Raw genomic sequence first — 26,497 nt, forward strand, 5'->3', positions numbered from 1 at the left:
CAATTAGAGAAATGTTGATGCATGAAACTGTTAATTAATAGGGTTTGTATTAGTTAAAAAGAAAATGTAATAGGTTCCTACTCTTATAAAATATAACAACTAATAGAGATAAAGTAGGAATGGAATGTTGCTGAAACATTTCTGCTTGAGACTGAAAAATGAAACCCTCTACTTATGAATTCCATAGTATGTTAAGATCCTCATTTGGGTTGCAAGTCCACCTCTTTGGGGGGTTTTTCCTGCATCTTATCCATTGGTGGCCTAATAATTAATGTGTAAGGCAAGCAATAGTGGATAAAACTGATCCTAATAGTGGTAAAACTGATTCTGAGGGTGTCTGGAATTATGGGGAAAGCAAGACAGAGCTGTTTATCAGCTATTGTTCCAGAAAGGGAATCAGAGGACCTCATGGTTGATCTTTTGTGATCTGGGGCAACTCACCAACAGCACATTTTCAGAAATGACCCTTAATTTTAAGCACTTCACTTTTTGAATGTTCTGCTTGAGACTTTGGGTACTGGAGCAACATTTAGGCAATTAAAATGGAGGCGTCCAGAAGTAGAAACAGCTTTTGAAAATGTTGACTTTTGCTTTTACTTTATGAACCAATAGTTTGCAAGACACCCCAGCTTAATACAGAACTATTTTATAGATTTTGGTTCATGTCAGCTACCTGCAGAACTAATAAAGGCAAGGGCCTCATTCACCACTCTTGCACTTTGTGTAGTCAGATGTCCCCACATGAAGTGATCAAAAAGGTAGTATTGCTCATCTATTGTACACAGGTGTAAATGCTTGCTTCTGCTTCCATTGCAGTCCATAAACATTTTGTCTTAAAAAGTCCTAACCACTAACAATCACAGAGCACTGAGTAACAAATTTTGAGTCTGAACTAATTTACTGGTTGAGTTGCTATAAGAGATGATTAACTAATTGGGTACTTTTAAAACTGTATTGGTAATGCTCCCAAATAGTACTGGTGAGGCCCTCTGCACTACTAATAGGACCTGAAGCAGTCCCATTGATGCTTGTTTTCATACACCTCCGTTGAACTGTTACCTTTCACACTCCCAACAAACCTTCCCTGCCATAACCCCCATTGTTTATAAATCCATTCAGCTATACTGGGGATGGGGGTGTGAAAGGTAACAGTTCAACAGGGGTGGTAAGGTAGGGGGAGATTTAAGTTACCTGGAGACAGTTCATGCTGATTTTGAAGAGATTATTTTAAGTCTTTTTTATAAGCAGAGTATCTTTGAAGTCAGACAGAGACACTTAAGAATTTACAAAACATCCTTATGTTATAACTTGTATTTTTCTTTACTAAAAATAGCCATGTGATTAGATCTCAGCCATTTGAATGGTTCCTCTATTTGTGTGACTTACGGTTTGGATTACTCATCTGAAAAAATCATCAACATTTCTGATCTGTTTTTTTCCCCCCACAACATTTATTAAGCAAATGGTGAGGTGAGAAAATGTGACTGTAGTATACATTATTTGGTTTGTCTTCTCACTGTATCAGAAAGAGACTACTGGTAACTGAAAGGTAACCAAAGTAGCAGTGGATAAACCTTGAATTCTTCACTTGGGACCCATTCCATGGAAAAATTAGTATATGTGCTTCTTGGAATTATAAGTCCTTGTTAACCTCATAAAATGGCAGCTCTAGAACAGCAACTGTTGGAATATTAAATCAACTCATTATAGTGAAATTATATGGTAAAAGCAGGAAATTTCAAATTATACAATTCATCAGTGGGCTTAAAAGTAAGGAAGCATATTTGCACCAAGCAGTAATGATTAGTAGAAATACTAGAAAGCCAGTGGTAACTGTCCCTGTGATCCAGTCAGAGAAGGGGAAACAGTTCTAGAGAACAACTACTTTAAAATAAGAGAATTCAAATTAATGGCCTGAGCCATGGGTAAATCTAGGATTTTCTAAAGCAAATGTGGCACACTGTCCCTTAGACCATGGGGGGAGGGGGAGAGAGGCACAGCTGGAGTCCCCAAGTTCCCCGGGGACACCCAGGAGCTGGGCAAGAGCCCACTCCCCAATGACATGGCTGCTCCTGTCCCAGAGTGAACAAAGGGAAGGGAGTGCAGAGCTACTCCTGCCCTGCTCCAGCCAGGGGCAGTGGGGAGCAGTTGAATGGGCAGCTGGGCTCAGCAGGAAATAGCAGCAGCAGGACACAGTTTCTTCCTTCCAGCACCTGCTCCCTGACCACCCTCTCACCCTGGTGTCTTCCCACTGGCTGGGAGGCAGGCACTGGAAGGAGGAAACTGCTGGTGCTGCTGTTCCTGGCTCCCCACACAGCTGGTCCCTGCAATGTGAGGCAAGAGTGAGTCAGGAGCAGCTCTGGGGATTCTCCCCACCCCGTCCCTGCATCAGTCAGAGACAGTGGCATGCAGATCCCTCCTTCCAGTGCCTGCTTGTGGACATTGGGGGCAGGGGAGGGACAGGCAGGAAACCTGCATTAGAAGGACAAACTTGTGCACTGCCACCACTGCTGTTCTCTGCTGACCTGGCATCCTTCACAACAGCAGCCCACATCTGGAATAGGGCAAGAGAGACTCTAGGGTTTGACCTGCACCCAGATCAGCTGGGGACACCACTGGTAATGGTTGAAGGAAGATGCATCCACACCACTGGCCCCCCCCATCCCCCTGCCCCCACTTCATGTTCCCACCTGGATCCATCCCTGGCATGACCCTGCTCCTACTAATATTGATGATAAAATTCAAATTGATTTAATCTGGGGCTGGATTAGGCCCCACATTCAGACTAGTCAGGGGTGGTGCTGGGGGGGCCCTGAGGGGCTATAGTAACCCCAAATTTTGCCTTAGCCCCCTCCCCCCACATCACCACCCCTTCCAGCACTGCCCCTGTCCAAGCCCTGCAACTCCTCCCTGGGCTGTCACTGCCCACCCTACACAGGTGAGTCTACCTTGCTCCCACCCACAGCCTGCAGAGATGTGGCACTCCCAGCCCAGCCCAGCCCACGGGGCCCATGTCCTACCTGCAGATATGCTGAATCTTAATAAGAAAGTCCAGAATGTAGACAGTTGTAAATTTTAGCCTCAGTTACCTCTATGGAGGAGTGGTTCAAGTCCTGAGACCTGTCAAGCAAAGGGGGTATCTTTTCCTGGGAGTCTGGCCCAATGGTTGAACTAGACTATGAACTGAGGTCAGGAACTGAATTAAGCAGCTAGGACATAAACTAACTATCAGGAGGCAAAAACAAGCTAGGAACCAAACTAATAAATGTCCAGAGAAAGGGTTGACGCAGCAGCCAGACTTCAGTGCTGTCCAGCTACAGTGCTATTGTTTTGTGCTGCCCTAAATACCTAGGTTACTATTCCCAGTAGCAAGTCCCACAAGGTGACCAAGCCAGTGGTTACCCAAGGTACAGATGTAAAGGCTGACTTGTATGACTGTTTCTTTTACCCCAGTAGGGGAATATTGTAGTTGTGACAGTCTTGGACAAAATTCTCAGGCCAGTAGCAAGTTTGACCCCCTGAGGACAACTGAGTAATGAGATATGATATCTTTCCAGACTGAAATCTGAAAAATGTCAGAAAGTCCAGTCTCTGGCAAGTCCTCAAGTGCTAAAGGCTCAGCAAAAAAACTTAAAGGAGAAACCAAAACTAAAAGCTCAGCCAGAGGAAAGCGAAAACAGCTAGGTATGTATGATACTGTGGAGAATGGAAAGGTGTGTCCTGGAATTAGATTTCAGCTTCCTACAGTTCTGGACTAAATGATTGGGGAGCCCCATTATTGTTTGTGCAAATTAGCAAGGGGCCAAAGCACAACAGACAAAAGATATTACATTACAAATGTTCACATAGTTTGTTCTGAGAAATGTAGTTTAGATTGAATTATTTGAGATTTGGGGGATTCAGGAGGCCTGGGTTTTGTTCTTGGCTCTGCCACTGGCCTGCGGGGTGACAGTAGGTAAGTCATTTTACCTCTGTGCCTCAGTTTCCAGAGTTGTAACAATAGTGGTCTTCTTTGCAAAATACCTTGAGATCTACTGCAGAAAAATACTACATGAGAGCCCAATAAATAAGTATTGTTTTCTTGTACTTTTAATTTTTATGCAGACAGATGTGTAAGTACAGGAAAATACTGAGGTATTGCAAATGCCACCATGTGGAAAATGTTGAGGACTGAATCTAATAGTGAAAACTGAAAATGTACTGTAATTTTTTTTTAAACATTATGCTTAGCTTTCACATATTTAAAAAGCTTGTGATGAATATTACCCAACAAAGTTAAATGCTGACAAGGATAACTTCAGTCCCAGTATCGGATAATGCCAATTTAACATCTTCTTGTTGTGTTTTAGCTAAAAAAGATGAGGAAGTTGACATTTCTATGGCAAGCATTGGTAAGTTCCCTTATTGACCGGGGTTTATGATAGTAGCTTTAGAACACTTTACAAAACACAATCTTCAGGGTAAATGATAATGTGGGAGAATAACAGAAGATTGTTATGGGGAGAAATGATTATGAGGTAACAACACAGCAAACTATTTTGAATCTAGATGCATTTACTTGTCCTTAAATGCCGGAGAACTTTTTGCATTATTTTTCAGGACCCTCTTGTTGTGTTATTATTTTAGATTGATTTTTGTCTCTTTTTGGCATGTCTTCTACTGACTCAAGTGGAAAATGACTACAGGATGAAGCTCAAAGGATTACTCTCTTAATTGAATGCATTGACATTTAGTGGTGCAGCTTTCATTGCAGTTGCAATTGTAAGAAATATTGGCAAGTTTGGAATATGTGCACCAGCATGCTTTTTTTTTTTAAGGCACAAATCTCTCTTCCTTTGAAATTGTACAATATGTTTGTGGATAGAAATAATTCCTCTGTTATTCATTTCACCCAAGCTTGGGTAAGTTCTTTCTGCTGCTAATGAAGATATAATATGTCTGATCTTTCAGATGATAGCAATATCATTGTGTTTATGATGCTGCTGGAAATTAGTAGCGTCTTTTAAATAGACCAGATTTCTAGCTCCATCTAGTGGCAAATAGAAATAATAAAAAATATCAATCTTTTTCTTAGTTTTTATAGAATTATAGTAATTGGAAATGAAAAAGATACTGTATTCTAAAGAGATCTTTCATACAGATTTTGTCATTCTGATGTTTTAGCTCCCTAGCATTGGACTAGGAAAATTATTTCAGCTCCTTAAAGTTCTTTTGCCCCCAATTCTTGATCATTATTAAAATACAATTTATAAAAAAGAACCCAATGTCTCCAAAACTGAGACCTTTTAAACCTATCACCAGAATTATAAGGTTCTTCCAAACAAATAGCAAAAACCTGTAGTATGGAATAATATGAAGTTCTTATCAGCACTCATTTGAGGTAACGTAAATGATTAATTTGTGCCTTTGCTATCTATGAATAATGTGACTATCTCAAAGTCATGCCAATAAGACATTACCTTAGTATAACTAAGCTTGTCTATCTGCATCTAAGCTTTTTAGACAATGTCATGCATTGTTTTAAATCATTTGTGTATCAGCTGTTTTATTACATGAGCTATTTAAAAAAAAATGCACACTTATTCTTGGTTCAGACCTTTGATACTAAAATAATCTTCTGATTTCTCAGATTTTATTTCATTTTTCTGTTCAGGTCTGAGGAATTCTCTCTTCTTCCCTAGTTGTACAGGAAGGGGTCTCCAAAAATCTTGTGGGAAAAGTTGTGCAAGTTACAATTTCCCTTTGTGTATCGATCCACTGAACTATACTAACTGCACGCAGGCCTTGAGGATTTATACACATGTGATGTTGCAGGGTGTATTTGATTTAAATCAAATCGTTTTAAATCATGATCTAAATTATGATTTAAATCATTGGTCAGGAAGCCTCAATTTAATCATCGTTTTCTACAAAAAGTGCATTCTTGTTTGATATAACCTTTGTTCAAGGCTATGGAAATAAGCTTCAGGATAGTCAGCATATGTTTGTTCTACGTTTCTCTTTAGCCCAACATTTAGAACTTTGGCTATGATAATTCCATCTATTTTGTCACAATTTTGTTCACAAGTTGTCATCCGATTATGCCAGTTCTCAATATATCGCTCAAAACAGTCCACTATTGAGTTTCATCACACATCTTGTAGGAGACTTAGTCTGATTCCTCCTGCTTTCTTCAAAGCAGCTGCTGCAAAGTGGTTACAGAAGTATTTTGCAATTTCAACAAAATTCTACTCAAAACATTTCTCGTTTTGTTTCTATTGTCCCTCTCTCCTTGCATTTATCCCCAGACTCCTCCTCCTTCCCCAGATCTACTCCACCCCCAACAATCCTCTATCTATTCATTTAACTTAAAATTTTGCACTTTTAGAGAGCAGTAAGGCTCGACTCTGTGTACACAACTTGCAGAGAGACAATAGGGCTGACGGGTAGGTAATCAGGTCTGTTATCTCTTATCTCTGTGTACTGCTGTTAACAAGGATGTTCTCTTTGGAGAGACAAATCCACAGTTTGAGAACTGAAACTGAGCATCAGCGGCATGCTTAATGGGATTTTCTAGAGACTGAGCACTGAGTTCCATTGGGTAGAGTGGTTTTCTTTAATCCTTACTAATCTATAGAGGAGCCTCTGGGAGCCCCATAAGATTGGGCTTCTAATATAGTTCATGGCCTGTTCTGACCTATTGATAAAACTTTTCTAAAAAGGTTACATACGTATATTGTCTCAAACAGTATATAATTAGAAGTTATAATCCCTATTCCATGATTGTATCTTTGAACTTTAACATATCTTAAATTCAAATGGTCTTTATATAGATTTATTTTTAAAAGAAAGCACCTTTAAAAAAATTTAAAAAATACAATTAAATAAAAAAAATATTTAAATAAAGAAGCCAGGGTTATTTATTTTTAATGTTGATTTTTATCCACCCTGTAATGTTGTGCTATTCCTCTTTCTCCACTCCTCATACCCTCCAACTGTTCCATTTCATTAATCCGTGGAATTAATGAAAATCCTGTTACCTATGCACTGCAGAGAGATATCTCCATCATTTTGGCTCAAGAACAGATGTGGCCAATAAAAGGCATGATCGGCACATATTTATTCGTGATGCTTTTAACTGGAAAGTTCCCCAGTTTAACAAGTGGGGAGTTTAGAATTGTTGAAATCCTAATGTTGTATAATAGGTAATTTTCAGTTTTGGAGAAATGCTTGAAAGAAGAATATAAGTTATAAAACGCAGGTTCAGTCCTGCTCACAACCCTCACACCCTGGGCCAGCAGGGATTGACAGTGCCGAGTCCTTTAACATGAATAAAAACCTCGCCAGTCTAGAGCAAACTCTTCTTCTGCTGGCTTTTACAGCCAAAATAAACCACAAATCCATGGACTAATCTTCTGACCCAGACAAAGGGTCACTGGGTTGGAGAATGCAGGAACTGTTGGATGCTCACCCCAACATGAATCCTTGATATACAGAAAAAGAAAGTAATGAAGCACGGACTAGTCTTTGGAAAAGCAGATGGACACACAAGTTTTGTACGTACTGCAAAAATCTTTTTACCTAGCTAGGGAAGTTTAGATGGAATGCATCTGTCTCATATTGCAATATATATTTTAACAGGTCTGATTTTGTTGGATGATCATAGAGCACATGTAATAGAAGGGTTTTAAGGATAAATGTCAGATTTATCAAATATTGCATACTCAGTGATAGGCATATGAAGAGATTTAGCTTCCTGGATGAGAGAGATTAAAAGGATTTTTATTATTTTATCAGTTCTAAATAGATTAAGTTAGAGATGACTTCTCAAGGCAAGACAATGTATACCACCCTTTTAGATGTTCTTATTTCAATTTAAAATAGACAAAAAGGTGGCTATCCTAGACTCTGGGCATACTAGTAAAATATTAAAGTACACAATCCATAAAACTTCAGCAGTACCCATAATCTTGCCTAGTAATTGAGAGAGTCAGTTGTGCTCCTGACTGGATGAGATGGAGATAAAGGCCCCAATTTAGAAAAGCAACTCCATTCAGAATATCACCTAAGCCTATGCTTAAAGTCAAGCATGGAATCAATTACTGTCTTAAAGAATGACGGACTTAATTTCACACTCAAAGACAGTTCTGAATAAAATCTATGGCACTATGCATTGTTAATATACTGAAAGCATTTTAGTTAATGGCTCTTCATTAAATACACTGACCAAAGGGTGGCAGAAAGAGACTGCAATATCTCAGGTGAGAAATCCCATACAACAGTTGCCTAAAGTTTTTTTTCCCCCCCAGAGGTAAGGGTGGAGCTAGCAGAGATGCTCTGTTCATCTCATTTCATGTATTTAGGGGAGTTAACCTCATAATTAACAGTAGCAAGGACAGCTGGTAATTCTGAAGGTATCAGAACGGATCCCTGGGGCATGTCCAGATGAGCATGGCCATGCAATATGTGGCGCCACAAACACATCTGCAGTGCCACATACCACACAGTGAGGTGTTCTCCATGCTGCAAGGGCACACTGCCTGTGTGCACGCTGCTCTGTTTGTTTTTTTCCTGTGGGTTTTTGACAAACGAGCAGTGCACGCTGCTAAAAAGTGGAGCCGGGTCACCCAGAGCCATGCTGTGGCTGCCAGTCAAGCTCTTCCCAGCAGGATTGCTGCAGCTGCAGACACAGGAAGCCCCAGGACCCCAGGTAAGGCTGCTGGGGCCAGCCTCCCCTACCACCCCCAAGGTAACTTGTTACGTACCAAAGTGCACGTGGCACAGTCATTCCCTGGGGACAAATAGCTGTGGTGCAAGGTGCACCGTTCCTACTTGTCCCCAGGGAACCAAACATTTGCCCTTGTCTAGATGCTGCCCTGGTCTTCATCCATTGCCCAATATAAATAGAGTAGTCCAAACCGAGCACAACAGGTTTAAGGAAGTCTGATGTTTCAAGATGCAGCAAAACAATCTCTCATATAGTCACCTCTTCCAGAATCTCTTGTAATACCAGTTAACTAATTGAACAGGAAATCAACATTTATAACTTTTTATTTCTGAACATGGGATATATATACATTCTTAACATTATTTGGTCCTCTGTTCCCTCACAACAATAATCTACTTTAGCAAAGATCAGGTACTTTCTCTACTGGCCTTCAATAGTCAGAAATAAGGAAGTGCATACTGTGGCCTTAAGTTCTCCCAGCACATCCAGAATCTTTAGAAGCAACACAAAATTCAAGTGGAGAATAAATTACCATTTGTCCCCTCCCTCTATTACGGTGTTTCTTTAGATATGATTGTTTTCATCTGACCCCTGTACTTTTTTTCCTGCAAAGTGACACAACATTTCCATATAACAGGAATGGTTCTCATTAGGCAAAGAACAGACAAAGCCCAGATTTACCCTCACCCTAAAAACATTTCAGAACTTTACAGATGCTAATGTAGAGAAAAATAAATGTTTCTTGGCTTTCTACAAAGCCCCCTGCTGGCATGAAACTTGTGTCATAGCATGGGAGGATTAGCTATAGACAGGCCAGCAGGCAATCTGTGAACTCACTCTTCATTTTCTTGAGAAAGTATTTAAACAAGATATTGACAATAGTAAGTGTGCTAAACACCAACATTTCTTAACCAAAAGGAAATATGAACTAAATGTTCTATATTGAATTTATAACTCACATCTCCAAATGGACCAAAAATTTTAAGTACTGAGATCTGCGTGTGTCTTGTTATGTAGTAAAATAGATTTTAAACCATATTTCATATGTACATACATACCTCCTGCATTGTTAATCTTCTAAAGAAAATTTGCCACCTCTTTCCTAGGTCACCCAGAAATCTTTCCATTGGTATTCACTGAAAAGACGCAAGAAATTTTTAATTGCCGAGTTAACGAAGACATCACAGAAGAAAACCCTTTCAAACTTCTGAAAAAAGAGGACGTAATTCAAGACATGAAGACAAGGGCTGCAATCTCTGATTTCCACCCAGTCAAAAAAGTAGTCTTAGTATGTGACCTCTTTATATCTGACTTATGTCCCCATAGCATGTACTTTCTGTTGGTAAGGTATAACCTCATTTGTCCATCTGTGAATACTTCAGGAAAACACTCTCTTGTTTCTCATCTTCATATATCACCTTTAAATAGACATGTAAAAGGAAATTAAGTATTTATTAGAAAACAGACATTAGAGTCTAGTTCAGGGATAGGGAACCCTTGGCAAGAGTGCCAGAGCACGGTACACAAAGGCATTTTGCTTGGCATGCATGCTTTGGGGCAGACAGTGGGGAAGGGGCCAGGGCTGCACTCCTACAACAAGGATCAGGCCCCTCGTGGCTCCCCTGCCATCTGGCCCTGGCACGCCAACATCTTACAAGTTGAGGTTTGGGGTGTTCTTGGCACTCTGCCCAAAAACATTGCTGACCCTTGGTCTAGTTACACCTTTTAAGATGCACATGAAATTTTTTCTGAAGGGAGAATGGGCTTTAAATATGTACAGCGTCACAAAACCCTGTCTCTATCATGCATCTTTAAAGTTAGCAGCAGTTTTGCTGTTAACATCAGCAGACACAAGATCAAGGCTCCTCTGCACATTATTTGTTTTCAACTTCCTATTAAATATATATAATTCTTCAGATACAAAAGTTGTTTTACTTCAAAAATAGACATTTAAATAGTTGATACCTGAAAATATAAACTACAATTTTGTATGTCATTTATACTTGGCTGTGAAAGTTGAATGCTTGAGATCATCTGTTATATTTCTTCATGCAGGAATATCCAGGAGAAGAACTTCTGATAGTCTTAGATGCAGAGTTCAAATATGGACAGAACTTTTATCTGGTTGCAACTGAAGAGGCCAAAGAAAACCTTTTAAATGTAAGGAAATCCAAATATACTGTCCGATTATGCCACATACCTAAGAATACTTAGGATGCTACATCATACATACTTCTGTGTGATTATGATGCAGATCCCAAAGTATCCAAAATACTTTTTATGCATGAGTTTTACATTAACATGCAAAATATAACTGAGAAAGATTCTGAGTGAAATCTTAGCTCCATTGAAATCAATGGAATTCATGCCATTTACTTCAGAGGGGCTGATAATACTGCTTGTGGTGTTTATTTCTCGTATAATTATTAGTCATATGTGTTAAGCTTCTAATTTTCAGATAAGCAGGGATCCTGGTTTTCTCTTTTAAAAATTGCAAATTCTCTGATAAAACCCCCCCAAATCTGCATTTTTCAGTGATTAAAATAAAATGCTGCTACATTCATAGGTTTCAGAATCGGGAAGGCCTTCGATATGGTATCCCACCCCATACTGGTGAACAAGTTAAGAGGCTGTGACTTAGATGACTACACAGTCCAGTAGGTGGCGAATTGGCTGGAGGGTCGCACCCAGAGAGTCATGGTGGATGGGTCGGTTTCAGCCTGGAAGGGTGTGGGCAGTGGGGTCCCGCAGGGCTCGGTCCTTGGACCGATACTCTTTAATGTCTTCATCAGCTACTTGGACGAGGGAGTGAAATGTACTCTGTCCAAGTTTGCAGATGACACAAAGCTATGAGGAGATGTGGACACGCCGGAGGGCAGGGAACAGCTGCAAGCAGACCTGGACAGGTTGGACAAATGGGCAGAAAACAACAGAATGCAGTTCAACAAGGAGAAATGCAAAGTGCTGCACCTAGGGAGGAAAAATATCCAGCACACCTACAGCCTAGGGAATGACCTGCTTGGTGGCACGGAAGTGGAAAGGGATCTTGGAGTCCTAGTGGACTCCAAGATGAACATGAGTCGGCAGTGTGACGAAGCCATCAAAAAAGCCAATGGCACTTTATCGTGCATCAGCAGATGCATGACGAATAGTTCCAAGAAGGTGATACTTACCCTCTATCGGGCGCTGGTCAGACTGCAGTTGGAGTACTGTGTGCAATTCTGGGCCCCGCAATTCAAGAGGGATGCGGATAACCTGGAGAGGGTCCAGAGAAGGGCCACTCATATGGTTAAGGGCCTGCAGACCAAGCCCTACAAGGAAAGACTAGAGAACCTGGACCTTTTCAGCCTCTACAAGAGAAGGTTGAGAGGCGACCTTGTGGCTGCCTATAAGTTCATCACGGGGGCACAGAAGGGAATTGGTGAGTATTTATTCACCAAGGCGCCCCCGGCGGTTACAAGAAATAATGGCCACAAGCTAGCAGAGAGCAGATTTAGGTTGGACATTAGGAAGAACTTCTTCACAGTTCGAGTGGCCACGGTCTGCAACGGGCTTCCAAGGGAGGTGGTGCTCTCCCCTACCCTGGGGGTCTTCAAGAGGAGGTTAGATAACCATCTAGCTGGGGTCATCTAGACCCAGCACTCTTTCCTGCCTATGCAGGGGTTCGGACTCGATGATCTATTGAGGTCCCTTCTGACCCCAACATCTATGAATCTATGAATCAGTTTGTAACAGGGCTTTCTTGGGGCTGGTCTGCCATTGGCCTGCCCACCTGTTTCTGGGCCAACTGCCAGCCTCCTCACCTGCCGCACCTTGTTGTTTCTTAATTGTGGTGTTAATTAGGCAGGAGGCTGCCCATTCTTGCCCCAATGCCAGGGAGCACTATCTGCAGCTTCGTTCCTCCCTTACACCACAACCCAAGCCTTGCAGTTGGCATCCAGGTGGTATAATGCTCCTGGCCTATAGCCAGACCAAGCTTAGCCCTCGTTGTCAGGCCTCAGACATGCACACATTCATACCACCCTCCTCTCACTAGGGCCTCTCACACTCCACCCCCTCTCAATGGATCTTTCACTCATCGACAACTTATACCACCTTGCTCCCTCTTGGAGCAGGCCCCTTCAGCCATAGGCTTTATCTAGTGCATACCTTGGGTGGCAGACATACCGTCTTTTGGGCCTCTTCTGTGACCCTTACTGGGGTAGTGGCCAGCCAATTACCCAACCGGGTCCAAGTTTGCCCTGGCCCCTCCCGGGGCAACTCTATACACACTCACACACATATACTGGGCTCCCAGCCCTCTGGTTTCCCCTTCACTGGGACTCCACATCTCCACCCCCTCTCAGTGGGGCCATGGGGCTTTCCTCTCCTGTGGGACTTAGGTGGCCATAGCTGTACCTGGCCCCCTTGTACCCACAGTGCTGTGGGGGCTACAGGTTAAGGTGCCCTGACCCGCCTTTCACCGGGGTGGTAACTGGCCTGGTATTTCCTGGGGGCTCCCGCACTCCCACCAGGGTGCCATTTTAGGTCACGCCCAGGACCAGGAGCCTCCAAACCATCCCCATAAGCTCCTGCCCTTACCTCCAAGATGTTTTGTATAGCCTTTCAGCCAGGCAATGTTTCTGCCTGACCCGCCAGTAGCGAACTGCTCTGTTTATATAGGCAGCCAGAGTTCTAAAATGGCCGCCGTAATCAAGCACCTGCTGGCTGTTTGTCTCAGCCCTTAAAGTGGCAGGCACCAACAGTGCCCTGCCACACAGTTGGAGACAGTGTTTTATTGATATATTTATAATTTTAAAGCAATTTAGAAGCCTACCAGTGCCTCAATCACTATAATAAAATACATTCTAAATACCCATATATTTTTATGTTTGATTTTTCTTGATACAACCCCCCAAATGAGAACTCCTCCTTCCCCCTTCACTCACCAGGATGCAGGACCAGCTACAGCTGCCTCCTCCTCCCCCCCTGCTTTGTGGCACTGAGAAGCCCCGATATGCTGGTGCCCCTCACACCCCACCTGCAGCCCCTTGGGCCCTGCTGGTGCTCCTTACTCCCCATCCACAGCTCCCCACCTCCCCTCCCAGCCCTGCAGGAGGGGGCCCCCAGCTGCCAGGACTAGGGGTCCAGGGACCTGGGACCACAGCCCCTGCCCCCCTGCAGCAGCACCCGAGTCCCAGCTCCCACACGTAGGAGGTGGCCACTGCATTGGAGCAGAGCATGGAGCCCAGTTTCCCCTCCCCCCTGGGCAGCATAGCTGGAGTAGCCCAGTGGGGGAGTGGGCTGCCCACTGTGGGCTTGGGGCTCCCTGCCCTGCTACCCTTCCCCTGGGAACTCTGCCAGCATGCAAAGGTAGACCCTCTATTTCCTGTGTTTTTCTTCTTTAAAGGAGAAAATCTGGGGTTTTCTCCTCAAAATGAGAAAATCTGTTTTTTACCGCATTTTTCCATGGCAAATGGACAACCCAGATCTTTGCAGATAAGGTACATATCACTAGGATATTATAATATATAAACTAAAGGATCCTCAAAGAAAGAATATGTAATCAACAAATCATAGTTGGAAAATAAGATTTTGAAATGCTAAAATCACTCCAGGTACATTAGATGTACCACTAAAGGAAAGACATTAACAAGTCATCTGAAAATCACTTGGGGTTTTAAACTTTTTCCCTGCTTTGTTACAGGAACACTCTCTCTGATGAAGAAGGATATGTAAAAATTATTAAAAATATATAAAATGCTGAAATATAAATAAATAAATATGTGTTTGTAAGCATATCAAAATGCTTACAAAGTCAGTTTCATAATTTCTTCTGAAAGTCATTTAGACCTAGATTTTACAGGTATAGTCAATCCTTATTAGTTGCAACATGTCAAATCCCCAATGCAATGTTGCTTCTTAGCAGCAGTTGCTGTTCTGGGGAATGTCATTTGAACATATATGGAAAATGATCCAGGGGAAATGCTACTAGTAAGAGGTTGTGGTTCTTGCAAATGAGAGAGCATCAACTGAATTATGAAGACAAATTTCAAAGTAATTACCTATTTGCTTTAAGCTACTGACAAGTTTGCAAAAATAGGTCTTAATTATTTAGGCATCAACTCTGCAATGCACTTGGCAAAAGGGCAAAACTACACAGATCCCAGTTGTCCCCCAGCAGGTAATGCATTGCAGGTTCAGGTTTTAATTGGTTTCTCCTTTTGTTCTTATGAGCTTGTCAACACAGGAGCAGGAGAAGGAATGAAATTTAATCACAGAATGAAATTGTGACTGCGAAGGGATTTGGGCAGGTGCAGCATTGGAAATCTATTTAAACTTATTTTTATGTATTGACATACCTTCGTGCTAGGTGCCTGTTTAACACATGCTGAAAAATTCACATGCACAAATTGCTGAAAGAATAGAGCTTAATCCTGCCCTGCAGCCAAATTAGCTACATTGAGAGAAACTGCTGGTGTGAACAAGGATTGGCAGCACTGAGTCTATAATTTGTACCTGTTACCTAAAACCTGGTGTAGTCAGTCTATGCCTTGTAGTCCCAGAATGTTTTGTACTCATGTTGTGCTCAACTCTGGAAATTTGAAAGCACCTGAACTGCTAAAACTCCAGTATTAACTGTTGTAGCCTTGGTATAAACATAATATACACCAATTTTCAATGTTTTTTATATTATAGCCCCCAGAACCAGTGGAAGGAGGAGAAACTAAAGAAGGGACACCTGAGGAATTTGTTTACAAGCCTCCTGTCCATAAACCTTGGGTCTCTCTTGGCAGTGAAAAGGAAGTTGAAGAAGAATCGGTTAAAGAAACTGTCACAAAGGTCAGAGTTGGTTGATGTTCAATCAAATAAAATTAGTACAAAAATTCTCTTAAAATACGTTCCCTAAAAGAACAGAAACCAATAAATAGAGGCAGGCCTGAAATACCTGTGGTCATCCTAGCTTTGAAGTGAGATGAAACTAGCTAGACCTCTGCAAACTAAAAATACTCTCCACTGGTTTTATATGGACCTAAAGGGTCTGTGACTGTTGTTGGCAAAGGGAGAACTGTAAAGTACCATATTTATTTGAATTTAAGATGACCCTGAATATAAGGTGATGGCTCAATCATTAGATTTTATGTATGAAAAATGTATACATTTGTTATCATTTTCCAGGTATGTAATCTAATTATGAAGGGTTGTCTTGAATTTGTCCCCTTCCCACTGCTACAGCAGGGGAAATAGTGATGGTGAGGAAGGGTCAGGTGACTGCCTTGTCTTCTGCTCCCCACCCCCCGCCCTTCTTTTTCCTGCAATCTTCCTGCCTCCACAGTCTCTGGCTCTCCCCCACCCCATCCCTTACTGCTCAGGCACTGTTCCCTCCCTGAGGACAGCATGTGAGTTGCATGTGACAGTAAGGCGGGGGAGAGTCAGTGGGGAGCAGAAGCTGCAGAGGGCAAGCAGAGGAAGTGCAGGAAGCTGCTGTGGGTCTCACTCTGACCCCTCCCACCTCCACCTTGGACAGGAAAACCTTGTTAATTTAAAACACAGGGAGCCAAAAAGCACTGCCTTTGAAATAAATATGCACATGGTACTTAGAATAATTGCATATAGTAATATACGCAAATTACCATGAGTGCCTGAAGAACTGATACATTTTAACTTGTTGCAGACTGCTGCAAGTTTCAGTACAGGTACTCCATAAACACATTTTTGAGCAGCACTTTTATATTTCCTTATACATATTACATACTGTGTCCAAAGCCAACAGACTCATGATTTACCATATAGTTCATTAGGCTGGGTCCCAACAGAGTCAACAGCATTTCAAGCCATGTCATCCCCAAAGTTCACTGGCTCAGTATGTGTGCGCGCTCCAGATACTCCCACAAAGGATCCATATGCTAATTAGCCTCCATTTATGCCTGGAACCGTATGTTCTGTCATAAGTCCTGAGACCCTCCAAAAATGTATATGCAGATGAGATGTGGGGCTGCCTGGTCTGGCTCCGCCCCATGGAGGGCAAGGCCACACTGACCACATGCAACAGGCTGAGAGAGGGTGATAGAGCCTCTCATCTATAAAGAAGTTTGTTTATGTTTGCAAGACATTTAAAGCTTATGAAGAAATAGGAATAATTGGAAACAGGAAAGAAAAGTGCTGCTCAGCTGTGGGAGTGAAGATAAAATGGAAATGTATTTGTTATAGTGGTTCACCATGACTTTAAAAGAGTCAGCAGTGAGGGGGACTGAGCACAGTGAACACCATATCTTATTCAGATGGCCTGTACTAATGGTCACATGTGACCTTGTGGTAGGTTCCCATCAACTGTTTTGGCACCAAGGGAAGGTGGTTATAGCTTGCTCTAGCTTCTCCAAGTGCTAGCCTCATACTGTAATATTTCCAGGCTTGGTGTTTGTTCCCTTCTAGGGGAACAACTTGTAAGGGCCACACAGAAGAAAAGGACCTGGCAGAGGAGATACCATGAACAACAAGGTGGTTCTCCTAGGGTCAGACCTGTCCTTTGCATTCTGGGCAGGCTGCCCCTGCAAGTTTCTCTGAATGTGAAAAACTCGACTGCACAATTTTGTGGCAGTGAGGGACTGTGCACATGCTTCCCCCATAACTTTCTCTGTGGGCTTTTAGCTAGGAGAAAGTGAAACTAGGACATCTGAACTCCAAGACTTCTGAGCTTGCACATAGCATCCCTGCTATGGATTTTGAGGAGTATCTGAAGTCCCAGACTAATACTTGCCCTGTGGTGGAGCTACACACACAGACTTGAATGATTGAGCTCTGCTCAATTGAAACTTGGAATTTGAACTATTGGGCAAATTCAGAACTGTTTTGGCTCTTGAAATGAAATTTAAAAACCAGTTCCCATTTGCATTTTTGGCACCAGAGAAGAGCGTCAAAGTTTGCTTCAGCCTCTTGGAGTGCTGGCCTGGTACTGCAGTGCTCATTCCATCCTGGGGAAACAACTACCAGGTTTTTTGGGTTTTTTCAGGGCCACACACACACAGAAAAGCAGTGACCCTGGGGATCTATGAATATTGCTGCTTTAGAAGACTTTCTTTTCAAGAATACCTTTCCTCTGCTGATTTGAGAAGTATATATTTTTGGTGTGTTGCAGATTAAATATGAGATTTCTCGATTGCGCAGGGAGTTTGGTGCAGCAGTAACATTTACCGATAGAAATGCTTCCAATGTGAAAGATGGCTACATTGAATGTACATCCTATCAGGATAAAAATTTCAGCATTAAACAGCTTGAAAGAGATGTTGGGGCACAGGTTGTTCCACAAGTAAGGGAAACAAGTACTCAGACAAAATGGTAAGCGTAAAACAGACTGCCAATTCTTTTAGCACTGTTTATAAAGGGAAACAATTTCTTTGTTTGCTTACACCCTGATTCCAAATCTCACATTTATGCAAATCAGAAATACCTGCACTGGAATCAAGGGGGTTATAGAGTTGTAAATCCAGTGAGGGTACAGAATTTGGCCATATGAGAGTTCAAACTTTGGACATTTTGTATTTTTACCCATTTCTCCCTTTTCTGCAAAGCAGGATCAATCCAAGTCTCTCTATCAGTGTTAACAAAAGTTAACAAATTTTGTTTTTAATTTTGTGAATTATATATGGTTTATTTTGAAAAATATATATAAATTAACAAATGTTACTTTTTTCCTAAATTACTTAGGATGTACCCAAGAAATGCAACAACCCAATATTTTCCTAGAGAGTTCTCAAATGAAGAAAAAGAGCAGTGTTTATCATCTGATGATCTGAAAGAATTTATTACTTCAGTGTCCTTACGGTAAAAACATTACAATAATGTTATTTAAGGGTTACCTAACAGTAATGAAGTATATATAACTATATAATAGGCATTGCTATATACTTAGTTTTTAAAAAAACAGGTACAAACCTACTACAGAAATGTAAGTTCAGATGCATGTATTCCCAATCAATATACTTAAGGTGTTATGTATTACAAAAGATCATCTGAAATGTCTAACACATTAGTTACGTGCTTATCCATGCAGTTGAAAGCTTTCTTAATGACAATTTTTCAACCATCTGAAATTTAAAGCATAAATCCCATTTACTATTTTGCATTAACCTGCATTTTTGCTATTCTAATTACTAAAAATAACAACAGTGTTATTGTATAACTGTCCAGAAGAGGGTTTTAACACCTTCCTCTGAGATATAAGGCATCCAGGTGTGTCAGAGAAAAGATGGTTCTCCAGAGCAGCATTTCTCAAACTGTGGGTCGCAACCCAAACGTGCTTTGCAAGAACATATGAAAGCATCGCGAACAAACTTTAAAAATAGATCAACAAACTTTAAAACTAGATTCTCTTTTAAAGGAGAAAAATGTGGGAAATGGTGGCTTTTCCTTTGCAGGCTGGCAGAGTTCCAGCCTGTGAGGGGCTGCTCGAGGCCCCCTACACTCCACACACTTACTCACTTCTCACACACTGGGGGGCAGGAGACAGTGGGTTGGGAGTGAGAGGCACTGAGTTGGGACTGACCATTGATGTTTACAAATGGGTCCTGATAGAAAAAAGGTTGAGAACCACTGCTCTAGAGGGACCCATGGAATAAATCTGGTATTGCAGTACCTGTACTTTTATATACTCTTCCATCCTAACTTTAAAAAAAAAATCTTCATAAATGATTCTGTAATAGTATTTTGAAATCACCTGTATTTCCATGAGGAAAAAAATTCCATAGCACATCCATTTCCATGTTAAACAAAGAATTGTGGAACCGCTCTACAGCTAAATAAGCATAGTAGTTTTAAAATTAGTGGAGTAATATCTAATGATTTAGTAGGCATTTAGTTTCTCCTGGGAGAGTTGCTGCTTTCCCAGGAGAAAACAAGAGCATATAGACATCCATGATTTTTCTCCACTCCAGGATAAAAAAACCCACGGAAACAACTAGAGTGAAATCAGTCCTAAGAAAGTTTCTCCAGGGAGAGTGAATGTCTGTACATATTCTCTTCTGAGAGAAACAACGTAGCAGTTCTCCAGCATACCAGGTTGCTTTGCTCTCCCCCACTCAAGGAGACTATGTTGCTCGCCGGATTCTACTGCGCTAGCTGAGCAGAGAGCAGAAGACACCCTTCACTATCCCCACATTGTGTTGCAGGGAGTCACAGGCTGACTCTGAGCAGTCTTGATCAGCAATCAGGGGTACCCTGTGCACTGCTGCCATCTGTCTCCAGGCAGATGGAGGGAGTCTGCAGAGCACTTCAAGATGTGTGCACAGGGGACCCCTGGCTGCACAGTGTCAACACAGCAAGCTCTTTGTTCTTCAAGGGGTCAGCATTCAAATGTCTGTTCAGGTGTCTCTGGGCAAGTTTTTCTACCAGGAACACAAACCTGGGAGAATTCTCCCAAGTAATTTGAACATTTGTATCCAGCCTCTATTTATACCAGCTAAGGATTGGTGCTATGACTTCTCTGCTGTATTAACTAGAGCAAGAAGCTAAATTATGGGGATGCTGACAGACATTGGGAAAAAACAACCCAAAAAACCACACTTTACTGGAAGCAGCAGCGCGTTGGTTTGATCTGGTTCTGCAGCATAAGTATAGATCAGATGCTTCAATGGAGCTTGTTGGCCCTCTTATCTAATAGCTCTTCTGGGCATGCACTAGTCCTGGCGCAGGAACACAATGAGTTTAAAGTAAAGGACCGCTGGGGGGAGGGGGAGGTCCCCCCTCATGTCTGCAAGCACCCTGAGTGTCCAGTCCTACAGCTTTTACTCACATGGGTTGACTCACTGAATATATTGAGGCTTGTTATTTACAAAATCATAGCAGGGTGGAGCAGTAGTCTGATCCAAATCCCACTGGTTTCCGGGCATAAACTGGAAATTAAACATTGCACTGAACTGAAATCCAGTCCTCTGCATTCACAAGCAACCTCTTACCCAGGAAACCCCAATATCACCACTTCAAACCCTCACCCACAAGTACAGAGCTCCATATCAAAAACACCAAGAGCAACCAGTGGAACTTGATCCACCAGAAGATCTTGGAGCCTCTTGGAGTATCTGAAGCTGGGGTGGGGGGCTGAGTTCCCAAGTGCATGCACGTGCATGCCGCAGCCCAACAGGTCAGTCTGTGGGGAAAGGAAGGGGTGGGGGCTACATTGAGTCCCCTGTGGTGAGAGACAGTGCTGCAGAGGCAGGAGCAGGGGTAAGTTGAGTGGGGCCCCAGCTGGATGAGACTTACCTGCTGAGAAGGCGTGCCCCCAAATTATTTTTTCTCCTTCTGCCTCAATCTGTCCCTCCCACTTCCCTCCCCATGGACTTACCTGCTGGGTGCGGCGGGGGAGGGGAGGCAGGGGAGAGGTGGTGGCAGAGCACAGTAGATCTTGGGTTGCTTTTAAATGTCAAAGGTGATCTACTTAAAAAGGTTGGAGACCACTGACCTAAAACAGGGTATAGTAAAGGCAGAGGAGATGACAGCACTACCTGCACCCTGCCACTGCAGTGATAGGGACGTAGTTGGTTAATCTATGCTCACAAATTCTTAGGAAGACTATGATGCTTCATGGTACAGGGGAAGGCAAAAACTCTTGCAGTTGCTGCCAGTCTTGCTGGAGAAACTGCCTTATATTGTTCTTAAATGTCCCCTCTGAGTCAAATCTTAGTACACACAGAACTCTAGCAAAAAATGTACTTAAGTGTATTTAAAATGCGGAAGGCTGTCTTGAGAGTTGTGACCAGTCATTGGGTAACCTTAGTACAGGGGTCAGCAACGTTTCTGGGCAGCATGTCAAAAACACCCACAACTTCAACTTGTAAGATGTTGGTGTGCCAGGGATGGATGTTGGGAGAGCCATGAGGGGTCCAATCTTTGTTGTGGCAACACAGACCCAGCCGCTCCCCTGCCATCTGCTTGGAGGCACGTGTGTACCTGCTGCCAGGTCGCAGCTCCATGGACCCTACTTGAAGCCTCCCAGCTGACTGCTACAATCAGCCCAGGCTCTGGGCAGGCCCCTGAAGCCTATCATGGAGCCCAGGCTGCTCACAAGAGGCAGCATGGAGGCTCTAAGTGGTTGCATCAGGGTCCATGGAGACCTGGCCTGGCTTATCACCAGCAGCAGGTGCATATGTGCCTCGAGGCAGATGCAGGGAAGGGGCCAGGGCTGTGCTGCCACAACAAAGATTGGGCCTTGGAGCTCCCCTGCTGTCCGTCCCAAGGCTTGCATGCCAAGCAAAATGCCTTCATGTGCCACACTCTGGCACACATGCCAGAGGTTACCTACCCCTGCCTTAGTACATACCACCCTAAGGGATGTAGACATACTTGAATGAAATAAGTCTTTTTACTGAAATAGTAATTATGCCATTGACTATATTGCACCTGGAATGTTTGAATATGAATATGTTAACTATTCTTTTTCACAAAACAGAGTGGAAATAGCATTGCAGCAAAATGAAATAATGAATGCTTTTTTTGATGACTGGAAAGCACTAGCAGAAGATGAAAGCAGTTTTGGTGGCAAGTCAGATGCTTACCTTAAAGAATACCAATCATTTACAGACCTGCACTCTCTGAAGAACAGAACCGTTACCTGTATTTGCTGGCACCCAACCATTTATGGTAATGATTATAAAGTAGTTGGGTTGGGTCATGCTTGAAATGACATTTGATATTACTTAACAGTCTTAAAATTTAAAATCTTTATGCATTTATCAGCCGTTAAATTAAAAACTTACTTAGTATTTTTGTGCAAACCACTGATTTGAGAGGAGATGAAAATGATAGGCAAGTCATGGAACTTAAAAGGGTAACACATTACAGGCCACATAGTCCTTCCTACAAGTAAACAGTAGGTGGTTAGAGAGGAAGGAAATCCCCCACTTGTGAGGCCTGTTTAACTGGGCTGCAACTATACTCCCCATAATCCAATGCAACTTCACATGATCCATTGCTTTCAGGGCCAAATTAAAACATAGGCAAACTAGGCACGTGACTAGGGCCCTGAGCTGCAGCGGGGCCTTGGTCCTTTTTTCTGTGGTGGCACCATAAATGGTATCCACTGGCCTCATCACACCACGGCTGCTTCCTAGCAGCGGCTCCAAGCCCCACACCCCACAGGCGACAGCACTGAGGTGGGGAAGGGGGTCTTGACAGGCCCAGGGTCCTCAAATTGTTTGCCTAGGGCCCACTAATGGGTTAATTTAGCCCCACTTGCTTCAAAGTGCAAATTACTGCTGTATAAAGGTGGGCAACATGCAAGTAGCCAACACAGCAGGCTGCAGAGAATTTACCTTCTAAGTACAACTACAAAGGAATTAGTTGTATAATGCTGGCCAAGAGCACAGCTAGGCGGTCCCAGTATTCCAGCTTCTGGATTACAATTTAAGAACTGTTAGCCAAAATTAAATTCTTTGCTGGTCTTGAGGTTCTACAACTGAAAGGATAACAAATTTAATCTTCATTTATAATTAAAATGATTGCTTTAAGGATGACCTGCAATTGGAAAAAAACAGGCATCTTTTTTTGCTCCTTTATGTTGTTTAAACAAGGATAGATACTTAAATCCAGCCCTCCCCCCTCACCTTCTGTCACTTGTAACGCAATAATTAACTGATCCATTAAAACTCCTGGTGGGTCTGTTACTTTCTATTGCTAAAAAAAACTCCATAGATAATGAGGTTTTTTTCTTAATCAGGGATTATAGCAGTGTCTGTGACAGAAAGACTTACTTATGAAGATCGAGTTAACCTATCTGGTAAACTGCTACTTGGGAAGTCATTGATTCTTTTCTGGAGTTTCTCTGACCCTATTCACCCTCAGGTATTTAAAAAGGATTTAAAAATATTCTGAGTTCTCAGACAATGAAGAAACAATATTGCCAATATGATTATATTTCTAAATTGATTATATTATTTTTTAGTTACTGCTGGAGTGCCCTGAAGATATCTTCTGCTTTCAGTTCTGTCCAAGTGATCCCAATATCATTGCTGGAGGCTGTATAAATGGACAGGTGTTGATTCATCTCTTAGTTCTGTTATGTTTCATATGATTTGTTTTAGCTAAATGTTATTTATAAAATTTTAATTTTCTGCATTTTGCATCTACATTGAATGTTCCTCACTGATTTTTTGATTACCCTGGTTACAGCTTGGGCACAGCTTTCAGCTAGTGGAAAGCTGCACTGGGGCTGGGCAGCTTCCAGGTGTGCCACTCTGCAGCTGTGTAGGGGGAAGGGAGGACAGGGAGAAGCAGCAGCAGCACTGGTGCAGCTCCCAGATTTCTAGCCCTGGTACAGATGTGAGTATGGGGAAGGTCCCCTGCTGATAATGTGCTGCCAAAGCCACCCAGGCCACTTTGGATGAGAGCCAAGTATTGGCTTGCTAAAGGTTGATGGCCCATGACTTTGACTCTACTTCTATTCCTCACCCATTTCTGATGGAACCATGATTTCCAATGCAGTCACCTTCCTTGTGGTTCTGTAGCTGTGTCTGGGTCTAAGTTTCTTTTGTGGGAGAGGTTTAAAGCACAGAGTTATTGCATTAAAGATAATGCTGACAGGATAGACTTTATTGTATTTGAGGAAATTCTCCATATTTTAGCAGCTTCTTATACAGTGGTCCTTCCTAGCATAGTCATTTGTGTTTTTTTGCTTTTTACCATTATGTTGGGTACTTTGCATGGATTAGCATCAAACATTTCCTTCATAGAATTGCATCATAAAATTGCCATTAATGGATTCCTGTGTAATATTATTCCTAAAGTCCCAGAACCACTGAAAGGGATCTGAGATCCAGATCACTAAAAGGGACCCAGATACCCCTCGAATCCAAATGGCGAGAAGAAAAAGAAAAGAGGAAAGCTTCAGATCCATCCAGGTTTCTTGGACCAATAGTATTTTAATGTCCATTACCACAGGCATCAGGGCACTTTAGATGTATGAAGCTGCTTGTACTTCATGATAATCACTGAGACTCTGGCTTTAGATGATAAGTGCTTCCCATCTTTAGACTGCTGCTGCTGTTTTAGAGAGAAGGTGCTATAATTGGTCACACCTGTTCTTTTACTTAATAAAATATATATGGGGGGAGACAGGGGGAGAACACATATAATCCAAGAGAAAAATGTATTTTTATACAACACAATTCATCTGTGGCATCCAAAGCTATTTCATACAATTAGAGTTCTAAAAAAGAAGCAGGCATTTCTGTGGATAAGGAACTTTGTTTCCCAACTCTCACTGGTTTGTAGCTGGTTTATGGAATATTAATATCTCATTTAAATGCTTTATTTTATTGTAGATGTTCGCATTATCCACATAAGGGTCTAGTCCTTGTTTGATCCCTTTAAAGTGATATCATAGGTACTTGCTTATTCCCTACCAGGTCAGACAAGGGGCCCACTAGCCTATTTCCAATAGCAACAAATAGTGGATGCTTCAGCAGAATGATATAAGAAATTGAGCACGTGTAAAGTTAATCATTCTGTTATGCCTTTTCAGTTATCAACACTCAGAGGTTTAGGGAGGTCCTCTACCTGAGGATGTGTCTGATGGATTAGACAAATTTATGAAGGACAAACCCATTCTTAAACCTGGTTATGTTCTTGGCCTCCACAACATCCTGTGGCAGAGTTCACAGTTTAAGGGAACATTTTGAAAAACTAGATAGATGCCCCAATCAATAATTGTTTGATATTGGTCTTATGCAATGTATTACATGTACTAGACCTATACAATGGACAGCATGTAGACATGCAGAGGCAATAGCTTAAAAGACCTTTCCTGTTCTGGGACAATAAATAGATTTCTTTCACAATGCTAGATGCATCTCAGAAGTATTTATTAGTGTATCATTTACATGTCTTAATTATATCCATTTTCAACATAGGTTGCACTGTGGGACATTTCTGAATATGAAGAGAAGCTTCAAAATGCTAAAACTGGAGCTGGTGGAAGCAAGAATACTGCTGTTAATATGGTTAGTGCTTCAAATTTATTTCAGGTCTATATTTAGTGTTTCATAGATTATCACTGTGGAGAAAGAAAAGGAAAAAAGATCAAGTCAGAAAAGATATAGGAGAGGGGATCAAAGTATAACACAAGGGAATCAGTAGCCCCAAAACAAGGCAATAGGTCAGTGATTCTCAACCAGAGTGATGTGGCACCCTGGGGTACTTGGAGATCTTTTCAAGAATGCCATGTAATTTTAACAATGTTAACACTGTGTGTACAAACATGATTCTCAAGATAAACCCAGAGATTTCAAATAGTAACCCATAGCGTTAAAAGCATTCTGACCTGTTGTAGTCTTTCTGAGTGTTTTACAACAGAAGATATTGCTCTTTTATTTTTCTGTTGTCAAAACACAAGTAAAAACTAAGAGCTGGCATGTTCCAAGAGGTGCTGAGTCCAGTGAAGGGAACCCTGGGTCTCAACTGGCTGAGAACTGCTGTGAGAGGTAGTGCTTTGTACCTAGATTCATGAGAGGTAATAAATAAATAAACCTCTGTCAAACTTTTATAATATACATCAACCTGGTTCAATAGCACTACTCTAACTTATTTACAGCATTGTTATTTATTGACCAGAATCACAGAGTCTACTGAATAGATCAAATAAATACAAGGATTGATTTGTATTATAAGTAAATACAGTCAAATAAATAATTGTGCAAGCTATAGAGAAAGAGTTAAAGGACGCAAAGAAGGTGATTTTGCTCTCAGAGAATGCTTAGTGGGGTGGGAAGGCATGGGAATGGAAAGACGATACATAGAGGGTAAAAAAGAAGGGAGGTCCAAGGA

At 41.9% G+C, this 26,497-nt stretch overlaps 1 protein-coding gene and 1 non-coding gene across 3 annotated transcripts in view; both read left to right on the forward strand.

The window, feature by feature from the left end:
• The window catches only part of DNAI3 (dynein axonemal intermediate chain 3), a 47,353-nt gene that overhangs the window by 2,819 nt on the left and 18,037 nt on the right, over window positions 1-26,497 (forward strand). Inside the window, exons 3-13 of one of the 2 annotated variants that reach the window (XM_014594605.3) lie at window positions 3,558-3,684; window positions 4,350-4,391; window positions 9,814-9,995; window positions 10,763-10,867; window positions 15,386-15,529; window positions 17,823-18,022; window positions 18,392-18,508; window positions 22,128-22,318; window positions 23,394-23,518; window positions 23,619-23,708; window positions 25,585-25,674. In XM_014594605.3, the coding sequence (XP_014450091.1) occupies window positions 3,573-3,684; window positions 4,350-4,391; window positions 9,814-9,995; window positions 10,763-10,867; window positions 15,386-15,529; window positions 17,823-18,022; window positions 18,392-18,508; window positions 22,128-22,318; window positions 23,394-23,518; window positions 23,619-23,708; window positions 25,585-25,674 (1,398 nt within the window). In that variant the 5' untranslated portion in view covers window positions 3,558-3,572. The remainder of the gene's footprint in view (window positions 1-3,557; window positions 3,685-4,349; window positions 4,392-9,813; window positions 9,996-10,762; window positions 10,868-15,385; window positions 15,530-17,822; window positions 18,023-18,391; window positions 18,509-22,127; window positions 22,319-23,393; window positions 23,519-23,618; window positions 23,709-25,584; window positions 25,675-26,497) is intronic. The other variant, XM_019489056.2, reaches the window with a different exon arrangement.
• On the forward strand, window positions 17,149-17,312 carry LOC132251083 (U1 spliceosomal RNA). Its single transcript, XR_009462884.1, has one exon. It is a non-coding gene; the product is annotated as a U1 spliceosomal RNA (small nuclear RNA).

This window comes from Alligator mississippiensis, chromosome 5, assembly GCF_030867095.1.
Source record: "Alligator mississippiensis isolate rAllMis1 chromosome 5, rAllMis1, whole genome shotgun sequence".
Taxonomy (NCBI): Eukaryota; Metazoa; Chordata; order Crocodylia; family Alligatoridae; genus Alligator; species Alligator mississippiensis.